Source organism: Chenopodium quinoa, unplaced genomic scaffold (genome assembly GCF_001683475.1).
Source record: "Chenopodium quinoa cultivar QQ74 unplaced genomic scaffold, ASM168347v1, whole genome shotgun sequence".
Lineage (NCBI taxonomy): Eukaryota > Viridiplantae > Streptophyta > Magnoliopsida > Caryophyllales > Amaranthaceae > Chenopodium > Chenopodium quinoa.
In genome coordinates, this window is record NW_018744367.1 from 6914480 (window position 1) to 6941448 (window position 26969).

The 26969-nt window shown below is 40.5% G+C and overlaps 2 protein-coding genes across 2 annotated transcripts in view; both read right to left on the reverse strand.

Annotated features, from left to right (window-relative positions):
* Nucleotides 1-390: 390 nt before the first annotated feature.
* Nucleotides 391-7518, reverse strand: LOC110696613. The gene is made up of 13 exons (XM_021873952.1): nt 6976-7518; nt 6470-6635; nt 6260-6340; nt 5617-5699; nt 5421-5536; nt 5216-5326; nt 4513-4622; nt 3694-3997; nt 3530-3607; nt 3381-3431; nt 3179-3271; nt 911-988; nt 391-825 (listed from the first exon to the last, which is right to left on the reverse strand). Exons 1-13 carry the CDS (start codon nt 6983-6985, stop codon nt 781-783), a joined length of 1326 nt encoding a protein of 441 aa, XP_021729644.1. The 5' UTR covers nt 6986-7518; the 3' UTR covers nt 391-780.
* Nucleotides 7519-17695: 10177 nt separating this feature from the next.
* Nucleotides 17696-26969, reverse strand: part of LOC110696727 (vitellogenin-1-like) — a 9927-nt gene continuing 653 nt past the window's right edge. Inside the window, exons 2-3 of the mRNA XM_021874079.1 lie at nt 18379-18466; nt 17696-18134 (exon numbers count right to left, since the gene is read on the reverse strand). Coding sequence (XP_021729771.1) covers nt 17696-18134; nt 18379-18466 — 527 coding nt within the window. The remainder of the gene's footprint in view (nt 18135-18378; nt 18467-26969) is intronic.

Below are 26969 nucleotides of genomic sequence, written 5' to 3' on the forward strand. Positions count from 1 at the left end.
GGTATATTCGTAATTTCAACCAATTAGGGATAATATTGTGATTTCCCTAAGAAAATGAAGATATGGAGAAGAAGGCTAGAGCTTTACACCGACTTTAATGGAGGATGAACAGCTTCAATGGAGTAGTAGAAGCTGGCTGAGAGGATGACATCCCTTTCTTTTGGGGTTAACCATACCCTTATTTCTCTAATTTGTTTTTCTTAGGAATTCGTTCCTTCGTCGCCGGAAATATGGTGGCGAAAAGAAGGTTAGCGATCTACTTCAATGGAAGATGAAAGTATGAGCAAATGGTGGAGGAAACCAGCTTCAATGGTGATTCGCAACAAGGATGGAGGAGGAAAAGAAGAATACAGAAAAAAGTAAAAGTACAGCAAAAAAAAATATAAAATATTAACATAATTGGTTATATTTACTATTGTGCCATTTTGAGAAACAATATTGTTTCTCAATAAGAGAAAATGGGCCGGCCCGTGCAAAACCACACCAAACTATACCGCAAACAGCAATTGTGAAATAGCCAAAAGACCAAAAAAAAACCACTATTATTCAAACACAATAAAACTTCTGCCGAATTCCACACGATCTATCAAAAGTTTTACAATAACCACCAATTCTATCCAATAAATCACAAATTGAGAATCTAACAATACACACAAGAATAAATTTTTCAATGGTTTAAGCCACAATGAGATATGCTAAGATTTCATATGAAGGTGACAAATGAGTGAACTGATCACCAGAATAATCCCCCTGCTATTTACAAGAGATTTGCGGGGTAATTTATTCTTCCTCAGCAGCGACAGCAAAATGACCCGCCTTCCTATCCTGAAAGATACTTAGCTTTGTAAGCTAATAGGCTATTGAGCTATTTTTAAATCATAAGCAAGTGCGTTGAGAAGATATATTATACCTGTAACATCATCCGCTGCTTATTCATATACTGTGTTCGTGCTTTGGCAAGTGCAGAATTTGGTGACTTGTACAATCTCTGTCAAAACAAATCACGTAAGAAGAACATCAATCATCTGATTGCAGCATCTTAACCAGAGGACTAAAAGATACTATCTCATATCTAATATACATACATACTCCCCCAGTCCCCCTCCTTGCTAGCTCATAACATTTTAGTGATCCCTCAGTGTAATCCACTGTGTTACTGATTATCATAAGAATTACTATATGGCCTGGTCGTTACAATTGCAAGTGCTAAGTTACCAGGTTCATCTTAAGCAAAAAAGAAGTACAAAAAATAGTTTCCAGTGGTCAGTTTATGAAGTAACATGATTATGTGTATTCATAATTTTACATTCAACAGGCTAAACCCACCAAACACCTTGCAGATAAATTTGGCTCCTTGATCTGTTCTTTTCACCTACATCAATGAGTTAAGTTGATTTATGGCTACAAAATTAAAGCTCTGTATGTAATAAGTAATTAGCCAAGGACCTTGAGTTGGTGGGGAACTCACCTTGTGACTTTGAGGTCACAAGTTCGAGCCCCATTAACTACAAAATGCTTGGGAGTAGGGGGATTTCCTTACCTCCCCCCTCTACTCTCAAGCGTCGACCTGCGGAGCTGGCTGGCTAAACCTATGATAGGTGCCGCTTTAGTAGGGTCTTTCATCTTAACTTTAAAATAAAAAAAATATATATATATAAAAAAAAAGGACCAAGTACATGGGACTAATCAAAACCAGACATTTCCACCTAAGCTATATTAGGTAGAATCGGTGAACCAACGGAGCGTTTTTTCCATCTCATTATTTTGGATGTCGAGTGCCCTTCCCGGTTCACCGGGCTGTTAGCCTACCCAAGTCAACTACAGCAAGGCAATGGTGATCAAAACTCTGTGAAAAGAGAAAGGGGTTGGAAGCAAACAGCTGCTCCTTGAAGCTACAGCCATAAGTCCATAACTATATGACAGCCTTTTGATTCCTACTCCCTCCGTCTCATAATACAATGCATCTTTGGGTTTTTGTGCGGGAATTAAGAATGTTGTAAATTCCTTAAAACTAATTATTAGAAGTACATGTGTGCATGTGGGGTTAGAGAGAGAGAGAAAGAAAAAATAGTGGGAAATAATTGTAGAGATAGAGAGAGAAAGTGTTGAAAATTTATTTTTAAGTACAAAAAAGAAAAGGAAAAAAGATGACAACTCATCAAAAAGAGGGTAATAATGTCAAAAAGTACAACCCTTTAAATAGAATGAGGCATTGTACTTGGTTTACCCAAAAAGGAAAAGAGGCATTGTATTATGAGACGGAGGAGTACTATTTTCATTGGATGTACTTAGGCTAGTTAATTTTGCTGCAATGGGTGTACTTTAGGTTAGTTAATTTTGTTGCAATGGGTGTACATTAGTTAGTTAATAATTTGTTGCATTGGGTGTACTTTAGGCTAGTTAATTTTGTTGCATGGGGTGTACTTTAGACGAGTTAAATTTATTGCATTGATTGTACTTCAAGCTAGTTAATTCTGTTTCATTTGGGTGGACTTTAAGCTAGTTAGTTATCTTTCATTGGATGTATAATAGGCTAGTTGTTTCCTCAGGAATTTCTTAGCCCAGGCAATCACGACCAACAAAGAACCTACTGCTTAAAGGTTAAGTATATATTGGCATGTAGATGCATGAGTTTTAAGGCATAGCAAGTATCGGATTCTTTTTATATATCCCAGATTCTGTTTTTTATGTTTGGGTTAGTGGAATGACCTTTGCTTTTAAGGCATGCACTGAGCTATTTAAGCATGATGTATGATGCCTTAAAAGTGTAACAACAAAAACTTTTCCAACAAGTTTAAGTTGTTCGGGTTAGATAAGCTGCAATAATTAATGACAGACGCAAGTCTAGGTTGTTAACAACTTAAAATTAAGGAGTTCCACACGCTCAACTACTTTCTTGCCTTATTTTAACAAAGCTTTGTCATTGCAGTGAAGACCAATGAAAGAGGGAGAATACGCATAAAGCGTAATTGCAAAATTCATTTTGAGAAAGAAAAAGATTTTTCTTGCAATAAAACTGATTAGGGATATATTTTTCTTTTGTCTTGTTTTTAGGAATATCTCTCCAAAAATAGTCAAGTTATTCAATTCTTCTAAAGTGTCAACTGCTAAATCAAAGCCAATTACCACAAAAGGCATCATTAAATTCTCAGCCAGAAAAAGGCAGTAATTGACTAACCTTCTCATTTAATTTATCCATTGAATAATCTTCGCTGCCCAAAATCTTTTTCTTTGGCGTAAATCCAAAGACATCATGCAAAAATCCATTTTCCTACAAAGTTGGATACGTACGGTATATTAAATAGAAACAGCACATACTAAAAACTTAAAGCAAGATATAATACAAACAAAAGTGGTACACTGGCAATGAAGAGACCTACCAACATATGCTTTACAAATCCTCCACGAAGGAAATGTTTGAGAAAGTTTAACTGCAAAGAGCCACAAACAAAAAGTAAGAATTGTTAAGAAATAGAATTATAAAATACAGAAGCAATACAGTATCAAAACTGAGAGCAGAAAGGCACACCTGAATAAGCTCTGACCATGATGATGTGGTTAAAGTCTCACCACCAATCTTTGTTGAGGATTCAGGAGAATAACCATCCTAAAAAAACAAGGTACCAAGTCAGCATTAGTAAATAATGTACAAAACACATGCCGGGAAAAAAAAAAGTGCAAATGAAGATGTACCTCCAAAAAATCCAAAAGATCGCGGAACAAGTTCCTTTGGTTATTAAGATCTTTCTTAGCTGCTCCTTTGCCACCAGCCTCAGAAGCAAGATCTCGTACTTGATTCAAGACTTTGCCTTTCAATCCTTTTAAGTGTATATAGCCTTCTTTAATAGCATTCTCCGTGTCTCCACTGGAACCATTTTTTTCACCAGAATAACTTTCAAAATCTCCGACATCAAATATCACAGCCAGTGCTTCACCAGCTGCAATGCGTACAGCACGATCATCCTTATCCAACAGAGTAGACAAATAAGAAATGGACCTGCATTTGTTTTAATAAATAGATTAGGCCGAAAGCTTACTTCAAGTATGCTAAATAATAAATATAAGACTCCGTATAATTAGTGTGACATGATGCGGTCAAATTTCCTACATCTCCCTTCTATATCACCCTTCAAACCAATTAACCACACAATAATACCACATTTACCATCTTCTGTGTAAAAACCTTCTACATAACTCAGCATTTACCATCAAAACCAAAACTGTATTAATAAAAGCTAAGAAGACCAACTTTTTTAAACCCACTACACCACATAGCTCCTGTACAAAATCCTTTCATCTCCTTCCTTGATAAAGATTACCACCATCATTTTATATAACATGAACACATCAAGCCATTTCAATTTCTTTTCTGATAGTACATACAGAAACTCTAATGTCATAACTCCTTCCCTTTAATGTAAAGGACATAAACAAGACTTGGTACTAATCAAGATTCAAATGCATAAGCATCATTATATAGAACTTATAAACAACAAAAAAGCATTAACATACTCTTGCCAATCCTTCAAGCTTAGACTCCATGAATTAATTGTAGTGAGGAGAAATGACCACGCTGATACTGTTGCTACGATGACAGCTGGTGAAGCTTTAGTTGCCACTACCTGCAGAGTGAATATGCATTTGTTAATTACCAATTCCCAATCCCCAAAAGAATTGAAAATCCTTTGTATGGACTTCATGTGTCTTAACAGTTATGAGTGATGATGAAGGGCCCATTTGTTATCATCTGTTGTTCGCAGTTTTCTGTTATTTAGAAAACTCAGAAAAAAACTGGAAACTACAAAAAGTGGCTTCCAGTTTTTTGTTGTCAATTTCAAAAATCAGCATGATTAAAGTAGGCATAACTAAATTTTATTTCATGATTCTATTTAAATCTTATGACTTTCAAAATCACAAAACCAATAATTGAAAATGGAAAGTGATGCCAAATGAGCCATGAATAATAAAAATCAGTTGTGGCTTTCCATTCAACTTATAAATTTATATCAAGTGAAAATATAAACTCCAGCTTGTTTTTTTTTCTTTTTTTTTTTTAAACTCCAGCTTAATAAGGTACGGTTGCAGCCAATTTGACCACCAAGAAATTAGTATAAGCAGGATCCATACAACATTAATAGGTAAAATATAGCTCGTATACAATAAACATTAATACAAGTTATTTCCATCAAGCGAAGAACTTTGCATTTGCACATACATTAGTACTCGATTTGGGATGAACAACTTGCCACATTATCTGCATTGACCGCTCTGTTTCCTCAGGCTCTTCCCCACCAATAAAGGTGATAACAGCCAAACAATCTACCAACTTCATAACAAAATCAAAACAGAAAAAGCATCAATATTTTAAAACTATACGTATGAAGCACCACACAAGGTATAGAGTCAATAATTAAACTCACCGCTGCAACTTTTGATGATTCAGCTCTTGACCTGAGAGCCTGAGATATTGTAGGGATTGATTCCTCCAGTATTTCTCGTGCATTATTCCCTAGGCCAGTTGTCAATGCCAATAGACCTATACAATGTCTATAGTTTAGCAATTCATATTTAACTTGAATAACTTTAAAAAATAATAGGCAAGACGAGAGGCCTAACCAATAGCCTGAGACGCCGAAATTGTCTCCTTCCCAGAGCCCTTTTTAATAGAATTCAGGCACTGATGAAGCAGAGTCGCAAATCTGAAGAGACAAACAAATAAAATAAATAAATAAATAAAAACATTAAGATGCAAGCAAAAGCCATAAGAAATCCGTCAGATAATAATTACTCCCATCATTTCACTATAGCAGTCATTGCGGAAGTGAAGAGTAATAGAAGATTATCCATACTACACAGACAACTATACTACACCCAACTATTTTATTTCAGATACCCCTTGCTAAAAAAGGTAACAATAAGGATAAGGGAGCTATCCTGTATAACATAATGAAATCTAGTACGAAGACTACAAAATATAATAACATTTCCTTCAAAGATGTTAACTTAAGATCAAATAACGGCGCCAAAACATCAATTGTGATAAGTTCAACAGATTCTCTATTTATTGATTCGTCCCCAATACTTCCACTAATATTGAAAAAGGAGCAAACCTACATATATTAACACATCAAAAATTATTTAACTGACTAATTGCTTTAGCATGATGATTGAGAGAGAAAAAAAAAAAGAGCAGAAAGCCAGAAGGCAAAGATACACATAGTGAGATTAATAAAAAAAAAATTTAACAAAAAATCCTTACTTCTTTTCGACGAATTCATGCTGTAAGTTTTGACTAAACGCTTCAATAATAGATTCCAAAGCCTTCTCTCTTGTTGAACCCCTTGAACAATTCAAATACAAAAAGAAGCTCAATGTAAGGTGGTGAATCGATCATCCCAATTCTCACTATAAGTAACTATTTGCAAAACAAAGAGTAATCAAAATCTCAATTAACTTAACAAGGAGCTACCTTTTCTCAAACAAAGCATCAAGACATTGATCCAATAAGCTATCCTTTTCTACCTCCGCACCAACCCCAACTGAAACAAGATCAGAACGGACCGAAGACGACGAGCTTACACTATCTGTATCGTCGCTATCCAGCATTGCTGCTGCGTTCTTACGATTTGAATTGCCTATTGGAATTCAATTCAACGAAATTACGCCCAAATAATTAAAAAAAAAAAAAAATAGCACCAATTTAAAGTCACAACGATTAAAACTCACTAATTTAAAATCCTACATAATCAGAAATTAAGTAACAACCGATAAAAAACATTTATTCACCAAATTGGAATCACTATTCATTAAAGCAAACTAATTCAAAATCCCACAAACTAAATCAACAGAATTTGAACACCAACTAATAAAATCAGGATAACAACTGGTAATAAAATCAACCAAAATATAACCTAAAATTAGGCTAATCATATAATCAATTAAATTTGAGAGCAAAATAGAAAAAAGAGAACTTACGCTTTCCCATTGAAACAGGAAAAAATCTAACGACGGCGGCAGCGGAGGGAGAGTTAGAGTGTCAGAAACAAGTACAAGAAAGCTGATCTAAATTGATAGAAGAAGACTTAAACAACGACGGATAATTGATTGAATGCGACCAACTCAAAATTGAAGAACAAATCATAGACGATGATTCTTCAGAACACGAAATAGCCATTAAAATTATGAAGTATTATTAAAAAAAAAATTAAAGGACAAATTTTTACGGGTATTTGAAGGGAGAAGAGAAGAAGAAGTTGTGTGAAAGAAATAGAGGCGGAGAAGTCTGGACTTGGAATTGCAATGGAGGTTTTTTTTTATATATATTTTTTATTTTATTACTGTGAGGAGTTTATTCAGCGATGGTGGGATGGAATATGCGACAAGGGCAGAGAGAGTAATTTTGCAAAAGGATCAAATATTGTCACGCGGCAGATTTGCGGACACAAATTTGGTAAGGGTTTTTAAATCAATACTCCCTCTGTTTTGATAAACTCAATAGTGTGCTCATGACAATGTATTAATTTGATTTTATTTTTATATAATTAAATATTAGTGAAAATTATTTCAAAAATTATATTATAAAACTTTATATTAACTAGTTCTTTGCCCGAGCAACACTCGGATATTTACAGAAAAAAAAAATTTATATTTATATATTACTATAAGTTTGCATTTGTTTATAGATTATGTATATATTTAATATTTTATTTTCCCCTTGAAAAAGAGTATTTTATTTTTTTTAGAGTTGTTATTATTCTATTACTAGATGGAAGCCCGTGCGATGCACGTTTTTTTCATCTATTTTTAATTATTTGATTTATTGTATTTAATAATTTCAGACAACAAAAGTTTAATATTAATTTTTTTTTACTATAATTTATAATGAATTTATTAAATATAAATAAGTTGTAAATATGATATTTTTTCCGTTATATAAAATCTTTAATGTGAAATGATAAATTTTCATAATTTAAATCCTAAATCATTATTCATTGTTTTACCATATCTTTTATTTCGATAGAATCATCAACCTCGTCCACAACGAACCTGCTACATCAATAAATAAAATTGTTAGCCAAACTGAAATTGATATAAATTAAATCTTTACATTTATATAAAATAAATCAATATATTTACCAATAAATGAAAAATTGTTGCGATATAAAATCAAATCTATGCATTTGAATTTTTCCATCATCTCTAAAAATAACCAAAGCCATCCATATATTAAGTATACAACATCTAATCGTATGTCATTACATAAACAAATAATTGTTAAGTATCCTAAATAAATACTGTTTCGGGGTTTTTTATTTATGTGTCCCGCGGGAGAGTTACTATTCCTAGTATGCGCAGTCCGACGTCTGTACCTGCAAAATCACGGAGACTCCGGCTGGGGGGTGGAGTTCCGCCTCCGACGATTAAGTTAGAATACGTCTAATGTAATAAGTGTGGAACAATAAATATTTCTCGCTGATTGGGAGAATTCTGCAATTATCTATTGCTCGGGGTTTGTGTTTCGATTTTTGTATATCCCCAATAAATGTGGTCTCCCCCACTATTTATAGTGGGGAACTTTATTTCCCAGTTTAGGGTTCAAAGGACACGTGTCGCAAAGGGATTGGAGCCTTTGCTGACCACTAAGGGGATGACACGTGTCAGGGGCCTATTGGGCCACGTGTCTAGGGTAATTTTTACCCTAAACATCTGCCCCTCACAGGTGGGACGTGGCATTGCCACGTGTCACCTGTGACAGGCGCCAGACGCTTGGGTAAGTGACGGTTGGTCTACTTTCCCGCACTTTTTTTTCTTCTGAATTTTGAATTCTTGGGCAGAATGCGTCTATTCACCTTCTGCTATTTTCCTATAAATAGGGAACAAACCCTCTTTCTTCAACACTTTACATAATTTTTCAAAAAAATTTCTTGAGAGCTCTGACCCCGGCTGACTCTTATTTCCAAGAAATTCTCTACATCCGGCTACCGGCTGGGCATCTCCTGGATCATCTTACCAAGGTACCGGATGACCCCTCTTTCTCTTTTATGCTTTGTAAACACCAACCGGTAAAACACCGCCTGGGGCACTTTATAGCAATGCTTTTCAAAAAAACAAACCCAACCGGTAAGGTACCGGCTGGGGTCCCTTCAGCTTGTTTTCCAAGTGATTCACTATACCCTCAGCCGGGGAAATTTCACCTGAATAATCTTGCATCTTAATTGCTTACTTTACTCTCAGCCGGTTATGCACCGCCTGGGGTATAGCTTAGACAATTTAAAATTTCTTTCCATAGACCCCCATCCGGTTTTGCACCGTCTGGGATACCTCTGAACAATTTATAAATGCCCTTTGAATAGATACACAGCCGGGTGTAGATCGCCTAGGGTATTTGAGAACAATTTTCTATTTTCTTTTTGTGGACCCTCATCCGGTTGTAGACCGCCTGGGGTAGTTCTGAACCCATCCACTGGATACCGTCTGGGGTATCTTGGAGTGGACTTCACAAATTGCCTGTTTTAACTTTCTAAACAACCACAGGCGGTTAATTCCGTCTGTGGTATTTTGAGTGAGTTTATAGAAAACCAGCTGATTTTTATCTTGTTTTTTTAGTTTTAAACACATCCGGGTTCTACCGTTTGAGGCATCTTCAAGCCACTTTCCAATTATGGTTGTTTTCATTAATTATACTTAAAGGTACAACTTTCATTTTTGTTGTTCTTTTAAACTTCCCATTTCCCGGTTGTGTATTTTGTATAGAGTAAATGGGGTCTTTCAAAACACACACGACACAGCCTACGACTGTGGTCAGCCGGTTACCTGAGACGGTTGAGTCTAGGACTGGGGATGCCGTCTGGGGGGTATTTGGATCACCCTTCATCTACCTCGAATCCGACCGTCTCTGTTCAGGTGCAGAACAGAATGGCTCGGACTAGATGGACGGCAACAGATCCCGACTATAAGTCTGATGACGCAGTCGCCGACCCGGTTGTACCCTTAAACGAAGACCAGGCTGAAGTACCGTCTGATAGAACATCTCATGATGCGTCGGGTGCCCCTAGTACCCCGGATGACAGCATCCTATATGATTCTGACTCAGCCGACGAGGAATCCGGCGAAGAGTCCATCTCTGAGTCTTCAGAGGCGGCCGCTCCCATTGATGAGGAAGCCTACAAGTGGCCGCCTGCAAACAACCCAACCGAGTTCAGCATGACCGCCAGGGATGTGGTCACTTTAAATGCCACATTCCCTGCTTTTTTGGAGAAGAAGCCGGTTGGGGAAGGATGGGAAATAGTAGTACCGCCTGTAGAGGCAACTGTTGTCTGGGAAGACGATATTGAGCATGCCGACAACTACTTCGGCTGCTATGAGGCGGCATTCAAAGCCGGCCTCCGATTCCCCCTCCACCATTGCATAAAAGCTATTTTGCGGGGGTATGATCTGGGTGTTTGGCAATTGACCCCCAACTCATGGGTCAACATTCTTGGATATATTGCCGCCTGCGAGATGAAGGAGGTTAAGCCCAGCTGGGAAGCTTTCGCACATATGCACTATCTCAGCCGGGCGCCGGGTGGATGGAATGTGTGGTATACTCTAACCACGCACCCGGAATACATGATGACTTTGGACAAACCGTCCAAATGGAGTAGTTGGAAGAGCAAATTTTACGCTGTTTCCTCACCAACTCCCTAACTAAACCGCCGGCTGCGTAGATATAATAAGAACCCGGCTCTTGGGAAGAAGTGTGCTCTCCCAAGAGTGCCGAGTGAAGCATGGGATCAGATCATGAAGAGGGGTCTCTTTAAAAAGACGACCCTCCGCCTGGATCATGGGAGTGAGATCATAGTTCCCCTATTCTGGGTGCCCCACCCGGACTGGTTCAAGGATGAGGCGTTTCTTTCCGCCTGTAACCTTAGCACCATGTTCACTAAGAGTAGGTTTTTTGAATTAACCGGCTTCTGCCGCCTGATATGGCTAACTTGTACTGTATTTAAACCAACTTCTTTTGTTTTTGCAGAAGTAGCTATGGAGAAGCTACCCAAAGAGAAAACTCCGGCTACATAAGCCGCTCAGCTCCGGAAGGAGAAAATTGAAAAGAAGAAGTCACAACTGGCGGCTAAGGATGGCGGGGTAACACATTTCTCAAACCCTTTTTGCCGGCTGTATCACTTGTATGTAAATTGGCCACTAACCGACTGTTTTTGTACATTTTCAGGCAGGGAACAAGACGGTTCCGCGTTCCCTGTCCAAAATGGTGAAAAGACCGGCTGGGGAGCTACCTTTTCCAGCTGCAAAGGTGCCAAGAATGCCGGCTCTTGCACTGGCTGCTGGTGCCTCTGCTAAACCGCCTGTTGGAGACAGGCCTACTTCTGTAGGCAAGAGCCTGCGAGGCATTGTCCCGACCTCTGAAATGGTGGTCGAGGAATTAAAGGAGCCGAAGACACCAGCTGGCCAGACCCAGACGGGCACTGGCTCCAATGCGGTTGGGGGTGATCTTACCCCACAGTCCGATAAAGGTACGACTTTCGCCTTTTATCCCCCCTGTCCGCTTGGGACTATGAGGGTCAAGACCCCAGCTTACCAATCCGAGGATTCTTCTGGCAGCCGTTTGAATATTGGCGCAGTGTATGCCCAACACCTGATAGATCAATCTCTAATTGCAGATGCTTCCTCTAGCTGGCCTAACTACCAGCAATATGCTTAGAGGATGATCCGGACCCTCACCCAGTTCGAGAAAGAGGCGATGTCGGCTGTGCACCAAGTGAACCTCGACCGCATCACTTCCCTTTTGGCTGAGGTAATTGACCGGTTGCATTATTTTTTGTAATTTCTTTGTTTTTCCGTTTGGGTTATTGAATTTTTTCTAACATTTCATGACCGGTTGACGTCTCAGGTGATGCTAAGAGTTGATGGGCTCCAAGTTCCCTTGCGCAAGAAGCAAGAGGAGGTAAGGGATGCCCAGAGACGGGCATCTGACCTCATTGATGTTTCCCAATTCAATGCCATTATATATGAAATGGAAACTAAACGGAGGGAGTTGAAACAGGAGGAGCTTTTCAAAGAAACGGTTGCTGCTGCTGAGGCGGCAAAATTGAAGGCGGATGAGCTGGCGCTTCAAGTCAAAGACCTCCAAGCTGATCTCAAGGCATTGGAGGGAGCTGACAAGGAGAACACCGACCTTCGCTTGGAGGTCAACCGGCTCAAAAATGAGCTTGCTTCCAACCAGGCGGCTTACAAAGAGGAGCTAGACAAGGAACAACGCCGTCTGATTGCTGAGAATGAGGCCGACTGCAAGGAGTGCATGAAGCTCGCCTGGGGGCTCATTCACCTGGACTTCGACTATGAATTCTTCGACCTTAGGTATAAGTATGCCTCAGAGGTACTTGGTCTAGACCTGCCTGCTCCTTTCGAAGAGTGGGCCGGACTGGTCGAAGAAGGGGACTAGCAAGAGGGTGAGCATCAGGCACAACCTCAAGAGCAGGCGGCTGGCAACCAAGAAGAGCCAGCTCAGGAGCAGCAGCAGCAGGAGCAAACATAGTTCTCTTATTTTCTTTTACCGGCCTATGACCCGTGTATTTCAATGTAATTTCCCCGGACAAGGGTCCAGCTGACATTTCTCCATTTATATATATATATTCACCGACACAGGCGGTTTGCTTAATTTTGAAATTTTGTTGCAATTTTCTTAAGTTCTATAACTGCAATTCTCAATTCTTCTGGATGTTTCCATTGTTTATGCCCCTGAAAAGTTGTTGGTTTTTGACCAACTTTAACCAGCAGTCGTTCATAATACCAACGGTTGGGTCTACCTTTGGAGTTGTCGCTTTTCCCGGATGTAAATATGCTTTAATTATCTGCCTATACAAGGTTGCAAAAAAGACCGTCAGTGCTGTTCAAGCAGCCTAGACCGTCTGTACTACTTTTGAGTAGGCCCGTATGCTATACGTTTGAGCAAAGCCGGTTACCCTGACCAAGACTAATATGCCGTATGTGTTGCTTTGCTAGAAAGCCCGGTTGTCTCTTGGGTACAATGAATCATTAGAACGGCTTTATATTACCTCAACCGGTTTATGCCGTTCAAATTTATGATTAGTAGAATGTATCACCCGGATGGGGGTTGTTCTGCTAGGCGATTTCACCCAAGTAGGTGTCACCGGATGTCTATTTAGTTAAAAATAGAATGTTCAATATTATTGTTTATACTTTTGCCATAGGCATTTGCCGCCTGTGTGTTTCACGGGACTTTTTATCTTATGTACAAATAGTTTATTTTAACCGGTTTCACCAAGATTTCAAATGCGCTGTCAGTACTACTTAGGAGTAAATACCGGCTGTATCTTGGATGCAATGTATCATTCGAACGACCATTTATTTTCTATAACCCCAGCCGGTTAATTCCATTCGAGTGGTGATCGCTAGAACAATGTACCACCCGGAAGGGAGCTGTTCTCTTCAACAATCACCCAAGTAGGTGTTGCCGGATGTCTGCTCTTTTTGGAGCAGACAGTTTTAATTAATAATATTGATCTTCCGGTGTTTGTTGCACCGGATGAATACAAATGCAAATAATGTTTCTCATTCAATATACAAATTTACAAAAAATACGAAAATACAATATTTCTCAGAAGTAGTACTTTTTCAAGTTGTCTACATTCCAAGTACGAGGAAGTTCCCTGCCGTCTGGGGTTTCTAGACGGTAGGTACCATTTCTAACTTCTTCAAAAATCCGGTAGGGGCCTTCCCAATTAGGAGTTAGTTTCCCTTGTTCATTAGCCCTACCGGTCGCCTCAAGCTTTCGTAGCACAAAGTTCCCAACTTTGAGGGGCCGTTTGTGCACTCTCTTTTTGTAAGCTCTCGTCATTCTCAAACGGTAAATCTGATGACGTAAGGCAGTATTGCCCCTTCTTTCCGGGAGAGTGTCCAATGCTAGGCGCATGGCTTCCCAGTTTGCTTCTTCATCATAGAGCATGATTCGAAGTGTTGGTTCATATAACTCAATAGAAAGGACAACTTCTGTGTCGTATGCCAGGAGGAATGGGGTCTTGCCGGTTGCCCCTTTTTTAGTTGTTCTAATGGCCCAAAGGACGTGAGGTAGCTCATCCGCTCATACACCGCCAACTCTTTCAACTTTCTTTTTTATGCCGTCTGAGATGAGCTTGTTAAAAGCTTCAACCTGACCGTTTGCCTGAGGACGGCCTACGGATGCAAAATAATGTGAGATTCCTTGATCTCCCAACCAACTCTTGAGTATAGGCGTTTCGAATTGAGGGCCATTGTCAAAAACCATTGACATGGGTACCCCGAACCGGGTGATGATGTTTCTCCAAATAAAGGAGATGACATCCTTCGTTTTTATGCCCTTAACCGCCTCTGCCTCAATCCATTTGGTGAAGTAATCCACAGCAACCAGGATGTATATACGACCGCCTGTGGCAGGCGTATATGGCCCCAGAATATCCATGCCCCATTTGGCAAAGGGAATCGGGCTGTAGATAGCCGTTAGGTCAGTCGCCGGCTGGTGTATTAGACGGCCAAACCTTTGGCACTTGTCACACTTCTTCACCAGGTCTAAGGCATCTCCCTCAAGAGTAGGCCAAAAATAACCCTGCCGCCTGGTTCTTTTTGCCAATGATCTGCCGCCTATGTGTGAAGCACAATAGCCCATATGCAGATCTTCCAATACCTCTTTTCCCCTTTCCAGGGTAACACATTTCAGCAACGGCTGTAGGTAACCTTTGCGAAAGAGTTCCCCTTTATGCATGACGAAGCTTAATGCCCTTTTCTTTAGAGCAGCCGCTTCTGAAGAGGCATCCGGCAAGGTGCCATTTACGAGATAAGACCGGATGGGGTCCATCCAAGTAGAACTCCTGTCAAGAGCCCCAATGGGATCATACTCAATACTTCTCTTTTCCATGACTTCCCAGAAGACTGACCTAGGCGCATCACAAGTGGCGGATGATGCCAATTTTGAAAGTACATCCGCCTGATTATTTTCTGATTGTGGCACCTGACTTAGATTGAATTCATCAAGTGTCCCGACCTCATCCTTGACCGCCTAGAGGTATTTAATCATTGCCGGATGGGTGGCTTCATAGTCACCGTGGTATTGGCTGACAATTAGTTGAGAATCAGAACAGGCGTCAACTTTCCTTGCCCTTGCCGCCTCACACATGCGGATACCGGCTAGCAGGGCCTCATACTCAGCTTCATTGTTTGAAGCCTGAAATTTGAACCGTAGTGCATATTCATATTTATTCCCTTCAGGAGAATGACAAATCACGCCTGCACTATAGCCATTCATTGTAGAACTTCCGTCTACAAACAACTTCCAAACTTGATCAGTATTTTCCGGTTGTACCGGCCTAGTCATTTCAACAATGAAGTCGGCAAACGCCTGACTTTTCACTGCCCGTCTTGGTTCAAAAGTTATTTCCAGACTTTGAATTTCAATAGCCCTTTTTATCATTCTACCGGATGACTCCATAGTGGTCATTGGCCGTTTGAGTGGCTGATCAGTATAGACGGTAACCGGATGAGCCAAGAAATAAGGCTGCAACCGTTTGACCGCTTTATACAAAGCCAAACCAAAATTTTCAATCATGGGGTACTGGAGCTCAGAATTTCTAAGCACATGACTGATGAAATATACCGGGAACTGCTTGCCGTCTCTATCAGCAAGGAGAACAGCGCTTAGAGAATGATCTGAGACGGCTAAGTACATATAGAGAGCCTCTTGTGGTAGAGGACTCACTAATCTTGGTAAAGAATGCAAGTGCTGTTTTAGTTTTTGAAATGCCGCCTCAGCTTCTTCCCCCATTCAAATCTAGACCTCTTTCTGATTGCCTGGAAGAAGTAGAGACACTTGTCGCCTGAGCGGCTGAGAAATCTTCCCAACGCTGCCAGACAACCGGTAAGCTTTTGGGCCTCTCTAATGGTACGAGGCGACTGCATGTCAATCACCGCCTGCACCTTATCAGGATTGGCTTCTATGCCCCTTTGATCAATTAGAAATCCGAGAAACTTCCCAGACTCAACACCAAAGACACACTTTTTGGGGTTAAGCATAACCTTATGCCGCCTGAGGGTGGTGAAGGTTTCTCGGAGACCAGCTAGATGATCCGCCTGCAATTTGGCCTTGACTATCATGTCATCAATATATGCTTCTACATTCCTCCCAATATGTTTGAAGAAGACCGTGTTTATCATTCGTTGGAAGGTAGCAGGCGCATTTTTCAACCCAAACGGCATTACCGTGTAACAGTATAACCCTTGATCAGTGACGAATGCCGTCTTTTCCCGACCCTTCTTCCAAAGGAGAATCTGATGGAAACCTGAGTAGGCATCCATGAAGCTCATCAGAGCATGACCGACTGTAGAATCGACCAATTTGTCTATCTTTAGAAGCGGGTAACTGTCCTTTGGACATGCTCTGTTCAAATCTGCGTAATCTACACAAATTCGCCAGGTTCCATTCGATTTTTTCACAAGGACAACATTTGCTACCCAATCCGGGTAATAGCATTGCCGAATGAACCCGGCATCCAGTAGCTTCTTGACCTCGGCGGCTGCCGCCTAAGATCTTTTGTCACCGTGGTTCCTCTTCTTTTGCCTAACCGGCTTCTTTTTGAGATCCACGGCAAGTTTTTGGATAGCTAGATCCAGACTGACGCCTGGCATCTCTTCCACTTCAAATGCAAAAAGGTCCTAGAATTCTCTTATCAGTTGGAGCAAGCTTGTTCCCAACCTTTCAAAAGCAATCGTCCCAACTTTGACAGTTCTATCCGGCCGACTTTCATCTAAGACGATATCTATATTCTCGCCTGCCGGCTGGGGTCGGAGATTGTCTGATCTCTCCCCGGACAGTGATTGTTATAGCTTTTCCTTCGTGGCGGGTGCCATTTGGTCCGCCTTTCTCTTTTTACCGACTGCCCTCGGAGCCAATGCTTGTTGATCACAGTCGTCAAGTGCTACAACTTCCTCACCTTGACCGTCTGCGACCATTGTTGGTTTGATGTCTAAGAGGTAACACTCTCTCGCCGTATTTTGGTCCCCACTCAAGGAACCGACTGTGCCATCATCCTTCTCAAATTTTATCAACATGAGAGACGGTATGATGTCCACTTTGGAAACATTAAGGGTTGAACGTCCCAAGATCAAATTGTAGGCCGTCAGTTCCTCAACAACAAGGAATTTGACGACCATGTGCCGTCCGCTCCCCTTTTCACCCAGCCGGATGGGTAGGTCAACCCTACCCACCGGATGTACTACTCCTCCCCCAAAACCAACTAAAGGGTGAGGAGCTTGATGCATGCTGCCAGGCTTGTACTTGAGTTTTGTCAAGCACTGATAGCTTATTAGATCAGACGAGCTCCCGGTATCTATGAGGATCCGGCCTACTCGCTGATTAGCTATCTTACATCAATGACTATGGGGTCATCATGAGGCCGCCTAACCTGACCCCGATCTTTTTCAGAGATGAGAACCTCTGGGAAGGTGTTTTTAGACGACTGGCCCTCATCAACTGAGTTAACCAGCCTCCTAATATTGTCCTTGGCTCCCCAGATGGTAGGACCCCCACCAGCGAAACCGCCTGCTTTGGTGAAGATTGTTTCCTCATCCGTGTCAGAATGGCCAGCAGACATTTTTTACGGCTGTCCTTTGATCTGCCTGGGGGTATCCTTGGACTTGGGTATGTAAGATTTCAGTGCCCCTCATCAGCCAAGCAGTCAAACAACCGCCTGAGACTGAAGCAACCTTCCGTATCATGACCAACATCCTCATGAAAGTGGCAATATTTGCTTTTGTCCCGGCTGCTGACGGGACTCTTCATTGCTGCCGGCTTCTCAAGTTTCAACCGGTCTCTTACTTCCTTTAGAAGGGAGGTGCAGTCCTTTGTAAATTCATACTTCGGAATGTATGGGTCCGATCTCCTTCCTTTTTTCTGGGACGGCTGACAAGCAGGTTCCGCCGCCCATACTTCTTTCCTTTTCCTTTCTTCCTTCTTTGCCGGCTGAGTAGGCCGGCTCTGTCTCTTGTCAGCTTTCTTGTACTCTGATGGAATTTTTACAGCACAAAGTTCCATTGCCTGTATATAGGCCTCAGCTTCCATCAAGGCCTCGTGGAGAGTGGAAACCCTCTTTCTGACCAGATCAAACTTAAAAGTAGACCCGTCTTTCAGACCCTTGAAGAAGTCTGTGTAGGCAACATCATCAGACATCCCCTGCATCTGGATTCTCATCAGATTGAACCGCCTGACGTAGGACCTTAGTCCTTCCTTCTCTCCCTGCTGTATTGCCCCTAAATCAAGGGTCGTCTTTTTAGCAAGAATGTTCATGAAAAAGTTTGAAGTGAACCAGTAAGCCAACGTTCTAAAATTGTTGATACATCCGGCTGGCAAATTGCGAAACCACCGTTGGGCAATGCCCTTTAACGTAGTCGGGAAGCATTTGCACCAGGAAGCGTCCTCCAAACCCTGCAAATACATCAGGTTGGTGTAAGCCATGAGGTGATCTTCTGGATTGGTGGTACCATCATAGGCACCGACCAACACGTTTTTTATTTTGGCCGGCTGTGCCGCCTCAATTATATACTTTGAGAACGCCGTGGGTTGTTCCCTAAGGTTTAGCAGGCGGAGCTGCCAGTCCATAGACTGGACATGCGACGGCTGACCCCCAAAGAGGGCCGGCTGCTTGTAGGGAGATCCATACGGCATGTATGGTGACCCATACGGTGCCAGATGGATGATATTTGGGCCAGAACGCACGGAAACCTCGCGTGAGTGACTTCCCTTCTTGTCTCAGAATGTTTCATAGATACATTCTGGAAACTGTTCGGGTGGGTCGACGTTGAGACCGACGCGGACAAGTGGTGACTTCTCTTTTCTTGAATCAGAGTTCGAGCATCAGAGTAAGTCTTTTTTTATCCATCCGGCTTTATATGCCGGATGAGCTTCTTTATTCTCTCTGTAGGAAAACGAAGTTTCAAAATGTCGATGATCCTATCCGTCACCTTTGTCTTTGGGTGAGGCGTAGGCATGCGATCTTTCAACGATTTGGACGTTTTCTTTCCGGAACGAAGTTTTTCCTCCGCATGACCCTTACGATGGTTGGTTGAATTGTTAAGGAGGATTTTGATCTCCCCTTTGAAACTCGTCATGAGGTTCAAGAGTTCGTCTCTAGAGACTGGGGTAGCTCCTGCCGCCTAGGTTAACCCAAGCGGCCTTCCGGTCGGGCTGCTAGGAGCAGCCTTCGTCTCATCCCGTTCCTTCCTTTCTTTGGAACGGGTGCGCTTAGTTCTCAAAGACCCGTCTGGGGCAGTATAGGTTTCAACCTCATAATTGTCACTTGTGTCTTAGTCCAAATGGACCTCAGGTTCGCCAGGAGGCTGCTTACTCCCACCAGGCGGTACGGCGCCAGATGTTTCAGGGTTTTTTTGATGTGTCCTGCGGGAAAGTTACAATTCCTAGTATGCGCAGTCCGACGTCTGTACCTGCAAAATCACGGAGACTCCGGCTGGGGGGTGGAGTTCTGCCTCCAACGATTAAGTTAGAATACGTCTAATGTAATAAGTGTGGAACAATAAATACTTCTCGCTGATTGGGAGAATTCTGCTATTATCTATTGCTCGGGGTTTGTGTTTCGATTTTTGTATATCCCCACTAAATGTGGTCTCCCCCACTATTTATAGTGGGGAACTTTATTTCCCTGTTTAGGGTTCAAAGGACACGTGTCGCAAAGGGATTGGAGCCTTTGCTGACCACTAAGGGGATGACACGTGTCAGGGGCCTATTGGGCCACGTGTCTAGGGTAATTTTTACCCTAAACAAATACAATGTAACTAATAATAACAAATATAAATTTAAACATAAGATTTTAAAAATTACCCGGACATTGGTGACCTAAAACTAACACAAAATTAATAAATTTATCTTTTCCTATATTTTTACTTTATTTTTTTTCATTAAAATAATTGAATTCGTAGATTATATAATCTTCATGGCATTAAAATTTTAGATATATCAAATTTAATTCGTTACTTTTATCTAGGTGGCGATGCACGGTTTTTTTTTTCCATACATAAATCTCAAGAAAAGACATCTTCCTATAGACTCTAAGTTTATATATATATAATTATTTGATTTATTTTACAATTTAATAATTTAAGACGAAAAACACATAATAATTTAATTAAAGTGTTATTGCCTATTACAAAAGTATATTTTTTAATTTAATTTATTATGCGACTTTATTTATTGTTTTTTTGTATTTTATTCGTTGTTGTTAGTTATATGACAACTGAATTTAATAATATGAATAAATTGTAAATATGATATCTAAAAAAAAATTGTAAATATGATATTTTATCGATTACATATTAGGTTAAAATCTTTAACGTGAAAAGATAATTTTTTTTTCATTTTTTGAATAATTTAAATCCTAAATCATTATTAGTTGTTTTTTAAAAAATAGAAATAATAAAAAATAATAAAAACATGTATATTATTTATCTTCTATTTCAATAGAATCACCTACTTCGTTCACACCCATATCTCTTCCATCTAATAAAAGTGGATAAATAAAACATGTTAGCAAAAAAAAATATATATATAAAATTAACCGTTATAGTCTTATAAAATAAAGGCCAAATTAGAAAATAACACCTACTAAAGACCCCGATTTTGATAATAACACATGTTGAATTTTTTTTTTTTATTATAACACCTACAAAAATCCCAAAATTTTGGTTTCACCACCCACTAACGGACTTTTGGATGGAAACCGTTAGTGGGGCCCGCCATGTACACGTGTCAATAAGGTATTGGTTTAAAAAAAAGATAAATAAAAATAAAAAGTAAAATTAAAAAAAAAAAACCTAAACCCTAACCCAGCCACCAAAGCCACCACCGGCGGTCGTCACTCCACCGCCTGAGACCCCCACTACCGCCGGAAACCCTTCCTTCACTAACGAAATCACTGGCCATCACCCCCACCGACATTAGCCCCCCCCCCCCCCCGCAAATGCCCTTCCCCCTTCCCTCTCCCCGAAAAATCACCCCCACCCACCACGGTCCCCCCGCGAAAAACACCTAGCCCCTTCGCCCCCTCGCCGAAAACCACCCCTGAAATTACCCCTCACCTTCAAACCGGCCGAAATCGACCTTAGAAGCCCCAAATCTGTTGATTTCGCGGTGGAGGCGAACGAAATTGGCTGTTTAGGGGAATGCCGGTGTTAGGGAAGGAGGTTTGGGGGTTGCCGGTGTTAGGGGAGGGGGTTTAGGCAGTGCTGGTGTTAGGGGAGGGGATATCGGGCGGTGTCGGCGTTAGGGAAGGGGTTGTCGGTGTTAGGGGAGAAGGTTTCTGGGGCTGGCTGGGTGTTAGGAGTGTTCTGGCGGCTGGCTTGGCTGGGGCAGGTGGTGCCGGTGGTGGGGCTGGCTGGGTTAGGGGTTAGGTTTTTTTTTTTTTAATTTTCTTATTTTTTTAAACCAATGCACAGCTGACACGTGTACATGGCAGGCCCCACTAACGGTTTCCATCCAAAAGTACGTTAGTGCGTGGGTGGTGAACCCAAAATTTTGGGATTTTTGTAGGTGTTATAATAAAACTTTTTTTTTCAACAGGTGATTATCAAAATTGGGGTCTTTAACAGGTGTTATTTTCTAATTTGGCCTAAAATAAATCAATATATTACCGAGAAGTGAAAAATTGTTGTGAAATTGATCTAAAAATTGTAATTGTACAAAATCAAATCTATGCATTGGAATTTTTTCATCGTCCCTAATCGCCCAAACAATAGTATTTTGGAAAATTGAATCATTATTTTGTTGTCACTGACAATGCGTGCAATATTGCTTCTTATTTGTAACGAATGAAAAGTATTTAATTGAGTAAACTTTTCTTTCAATTAAGTTTGGACGAATTGTACAAAGTTGGCTTTAATTGAGGTATGAACGTAATCAAAATTAAGTTAATTTGATGAATTGATTAAGCTACCTAAATCACAAAAAATTTGTTCTAATCATAAAATTAATTAATATAAACTACAAAGGTTTATAAAAAAATTTAATAAATGTGAACAATTTATAAAGATATAAGACCTTCTCATCCAATAAGAACATCAGGCGAGAAACTTGTACTTTGATTTTCCAATCATTTTTGCTCGAATCTAATTCTCTGATTAAATCAGATCTGCGTGTATTAGCAAACAAAACATAAACATATAATTGTTAAGTATTCCAATTAAACACAATGTAAGCAATAATCACAAATATACATGTAAACATGGATTTTAAAAATTTAGCTAAGAATTACTAAGCCATTGATGACTAAAACTGACACAAAATTCTCTTGATTTGGTTTTGTATTGATAAGAAATTTTGTTGGTGTTGTAGGATGCGTCAATTTATAATGATATGTATCACAAATTTTAATTAATTTATTATTAAGGAATAATTTTTATTTCTTATCATAAACACTATCAAGATTTATCTTAAATACATAAATCCCATATCTAAAGATGATTTTTTAAAAATAATTTTTAATTTTTTAAATTAATTAAATCCTAATAAATCACTATTCGTTGTTTTAACTATGTGGCAAAATTCTTAAATCTCATTCGTCACTTTTTCGTAGGTGGCGAGTGAATTTATTAATTCTAAAATAAAATACAAATCTAGCTTTTGATTGGTCAAAATAATACCTTTGTTTATGTGGCGTGCCGAATGCTCTCGAAAAATGCCTACTTTATTTATATATATTAGATTTAGGTTGTATATTATTCTCTCCTTTTTTTTTATCAATTATTTTATTATTTTTTAAGGAAAAAATTAAAAAAAAAATTTGTGGGAAAATTTTAATTGTGGATGCGACATGTGTACTTCTGGATAATCCTGGTGATTATTTTAGTATATAGTATTGATACCTATGATAAAATATGTTTTTATAATGTTAATTAAAAAAGAAAATATGGTCGAAGCTAATACATAAATAGTGAAAAAATCCATCGTTCCAGATATTCTGAGACAGAGCGAATACTTGCTCCACTTTGCTTTTACGACCATATTAATTCTTGTTCCAGTTGCTTTTTTTAAAACTTAAAACAATATTTTACTATTTTCCTCTTCAATAGCGATCCCCTCATATCATATTTTACTTGATCAAAATCTACCTTCTTTGTACAAGAAAACTGGGTAAATACTTTCTTGACCAATGGAAAAGAGTTTGTCCAAGAATTCTTATTTGATGCGTGAGAAACAGGAAACACGTGGAAATTAACTTGTGACAGCAAGTGCAATTAAGAAGTTTGAAGAATTTGTAAATTTTGTTTGGGGGAAGAGTGTACGTGTGGAAGAATAAAAAGGGTTGTGCTTGAGATTGTAAAGTAATTTAGTGGAACATTTTTGTCTCATCAGTTATTATGATTCATGTGTTAGCTTGTGTGGACACCTATCAAAATTGATGTCGATCAAAGTTTTTAAAAAGATGTTTAATTTTTTTAAAGCGATGAAGCTTTATTTGAATAAATATAAAAGGATTCTTATGGAGTTTTTGATCAAAATCTCACCTTGTTTGATTAATTAAGTTTTAGAAGTTTTAGTTGTTGATTACACATTGGGAAAAAGTTATAAAGCCCTTGTTATCAATTTTGAAATTATAGTCATGTTCTTTAACTATTAATCATTGCAATCAAAATAAGAAAGTGTGTCAACTATTTTAAAAGGATATAAAGAGGAACGTGTGTCTATTTTATTATTTCAAAACAAAGAGGGAAATATAATATTAAATCACAAATTTGATTTTGTAGAAATTTCTACACAAAAATTAAATTAATGACTGATTGTGGAATTTTTTTTATATTATTAAACACTTTACATCCCATACTAGTTTTTACACTTATCATGTGTCATAGAATTATGTGATCTAGTTACTTCCTCCGTTCTTTTTCACTTGACTTGTATTTCTTTTTGAGAAGTTTCTTTTTACTTGACCTATTTTCTTTTTTTGGCAAATTTTACACTACTCTTTTCCTTATTTACCCTTACATTATGAACATAAAAATAACAATATCCCCCTTATTACTGTTTCGGGGTTTTCTAATGTCCTGCGGGAGAGTTACAATTTCGAGACTGGAACCGGACGCCTGTACCTGCAAAACAAACGGATGCTCCGGATGATTGGAGATCCGCCTCCAACGGTCAAGTTAGTACTTGATTAAAGAGTAATTAATGCGGAAATGTAATTTAGTCTCTCTAGGTGAGAGTGTTAAATGTGCGTAATCCCCCTTAATGAGGATTAATGGGCATATTTATATTCCTTGGGATGCGTGCCAATACTAGGTTTAGGTTAAACCTAAGGCTGACTGGGCTTCCCAAAGATTGGGCCTTGTTGGCTGATTTATCCTTTTGGCATGAATGGACATGTGTCGTGTCGCAATTGGTCCACGGAGGACGAATATATGGTTGACACGTGGCAGGCTCCTATTGGCCCATGTTACGGACACATGGCAGTACCTGACTGGTCCACTTGTCAGATGGTGATTGGTGGATAAAAATCCCCTAATCATTTGCCCCTCACAGGTGGCACGTGACTGGTCACGTGTGACCTGTGACAGGTGTCACACCGTAACAGGCGACGGCCTGCTACAGGTGTCACTCGGTGAAAGGCTGAGAGGTTCTCCCGCCCAAATTTTGAATTTGGGAGTGACCCTTCGCCTTCTCATTTTCGCCTATATTAGGGTGTGTTGACTTCAGTCATTTTCACACTTGAGAACTTTTGAAGAGAGCATTCGGACCCCTAAACTTGCTCTGACATTCCGGACTCTTTCTGCCTACCGCCTGCTCTGACAAGCCGGCTGCTCAGAATTTTTCAGAACTTCGTCAATTTCACTCGTTCAGGTAACCGTCGGTTCTCTCACTCTTAACTTTTCTTTATTTTTTTTCTTTTTGAAATGGCACCACGGAAGCACACGACACGACCTAGGTTAGTGATCAACCGGTCACCGGGGACGGCTGAATCTAGGACTAGGAGTGCCGCCTGCCCTTTTCCGAACCAATCTTTGCCCTTTATACAAAGTCCGACTGCTTTTGTGTCTATGCAGAACATAATGGCCAGAACAAAAAGAACTTCTAGGATCACAAACTCAGACGGCTCCTCCTACCAGGTGCCGATTAGTGAGACATCTGACCAGGCGCCAGATGTTGAAGTAAACCAAGGCGGCTTGACCGCCGACAGCTCTGAGGGAGGGGTCAAGGTGGTCCCTTCCCATTTTACAGTTGACATGTCTAACTTTTATCCCGCTCCTATCGAAGGAGAGGAGGCGGGCCCCTCTGGGAGAGGAGAGGAGTCGTCCTCTTCGGATTCGTCAGAGGACGAGTCCGAGTCTAGTTCTTCTGGTCATACTTCTCTAAACACAGAAGAGAAAAACAACCGCCTACAAGAGGCGAGGCTTTCTCACGCAGTTGAGAAGGGGGACAATTGGGCGGAGCCGTCCGCCTCTTACAGAGACCAAAATACCCCTTACTACTGCACTGTCCCCAAAGGCCGGATCAAGGCCATGCAAGAGAAAGTGGGGAGCTTTATTGCGAACCACACAATTGGCCCCGACTTTTTAGTTTTTGTGCCGGATCCAGAAGACACAGTCGTCTAGCCGGCTGGTACTAGTTATGATAGCGCCTGCTTTGGCTGCTACGAGGCGGCCATCAGGGTTGGTCTGCGCTTCCCATTACATCCGGCTGTTCAGCGGATCTTGGATGGGTATGAGTTGGGGTTATGGCAGTTAGCCCCAAACTCCTGGTTCAACGTTCTCGGCTATGTGGACGGGTGAAAACTGCACGGGGTGGAGCCAAACTTCGAGGCTTTCGCCCACATGAATTACCTCAGCTCGACCCCTAAGGCAGGCGGTACCGGCTGGTATCAATTGACGAGCCACAGAGGCTACCTCATGACAAGAGGTAAAGAAAATAAGTGGAAGGATTGGCGAAGCACTTTCCTTATCATTGAAAGTTCAGACATAGAGCTGAACAAGCGCTTCAATAGGTGGAACAGGGATCCGCCTCTTCTTGCAGGCGGCCGCAGCATGCCGCTTGTTCCTCCAAAGGCTAAGAGAGAGATTCTGGACAGAGGACTCTTCAAAGTAGAGTCGAGGGCCGACTCTACTACAGGGGTGCGAGAGCAAGTACCCCTGCACTGCGTCCCGAGCTTCAAATGACTCTATGACGAGTACTTTTTGGCCGCCTGTGGCCTCAGCAGTCGGTGTTCAAGAGGTAGCCGACCTGTCGAATACTCTCTTTTTCCATGCATTACTTGTTATAACTTTTATTAACTTTGTTTTTTGTCCTTGCAGTGGACGCCATGAGCAAGATCATCGCTTCCAAGACTGCGGCGGCTATGTTGCGAGCCTCTATCTTGCAACAATCTTCAACCGACTCTCCCAACAAGGAGGCGCCTTTGGTAAGTTCCAAGACTTTCACACACTCCTTTTTGAAATTGGGTTTACGCAGAGACTGACCGCGTGTTTTGTTGTTGTTGTTTTTTTTTTTTTTTTTTTTTTTTTTTTTTTTTTTTTTTTTTTTTAGACGGGCACTCCTAGAACTTCTTATTCCCAACAGCCGGACTCCAAGGCCCGGAGAACGACTATTGCGAGCTCTCCTGGCACGACCAGGAAAAATGCGGCGACTGAGAAACAGTCGGCCACCCCCTCTCAAACTCCAATCAGGCCACCTAGGAGTATGGACCTGTCCTTGTGAATTCTTGATGCAGCCCTTTTACTAGGTCTAACATGCTTGTTTATGCTTGATGCAGCCGGCCCTCAGGAACCGGACCTGATCGAGGTGGCCAAGTCTATGATCAAAGCCGTCCCTCCGGCTGAGAGAGAGGCGGTCTGAGGTGTTGGCACCCTTGACCTTGACGGAATCGCAGGGGTCCTGGCTGAGGTATACTTAGCATACTCTTGCCGTTTAAACTCCAGGACGCCTGTTTTTT

Coding starts and splice junctions, on each gene's coding strand:
- LOC110696613 (XM_021873952.1), bottom strand. Junction 5,700..6,259: donor CATGAATTCGTCGAAAAGAA/GTAAGGATTTTT, acceptor TTGTCTCTTCAG/ATTTGCGACTCTGCTTCATC. Junction 5,537..5,616: donor TTCGGCGTCTCAGGCTATTG/GTTAGGCCTCTC, acceptor GACATTGTATAG/GTCTATTGGCATTGACAACT.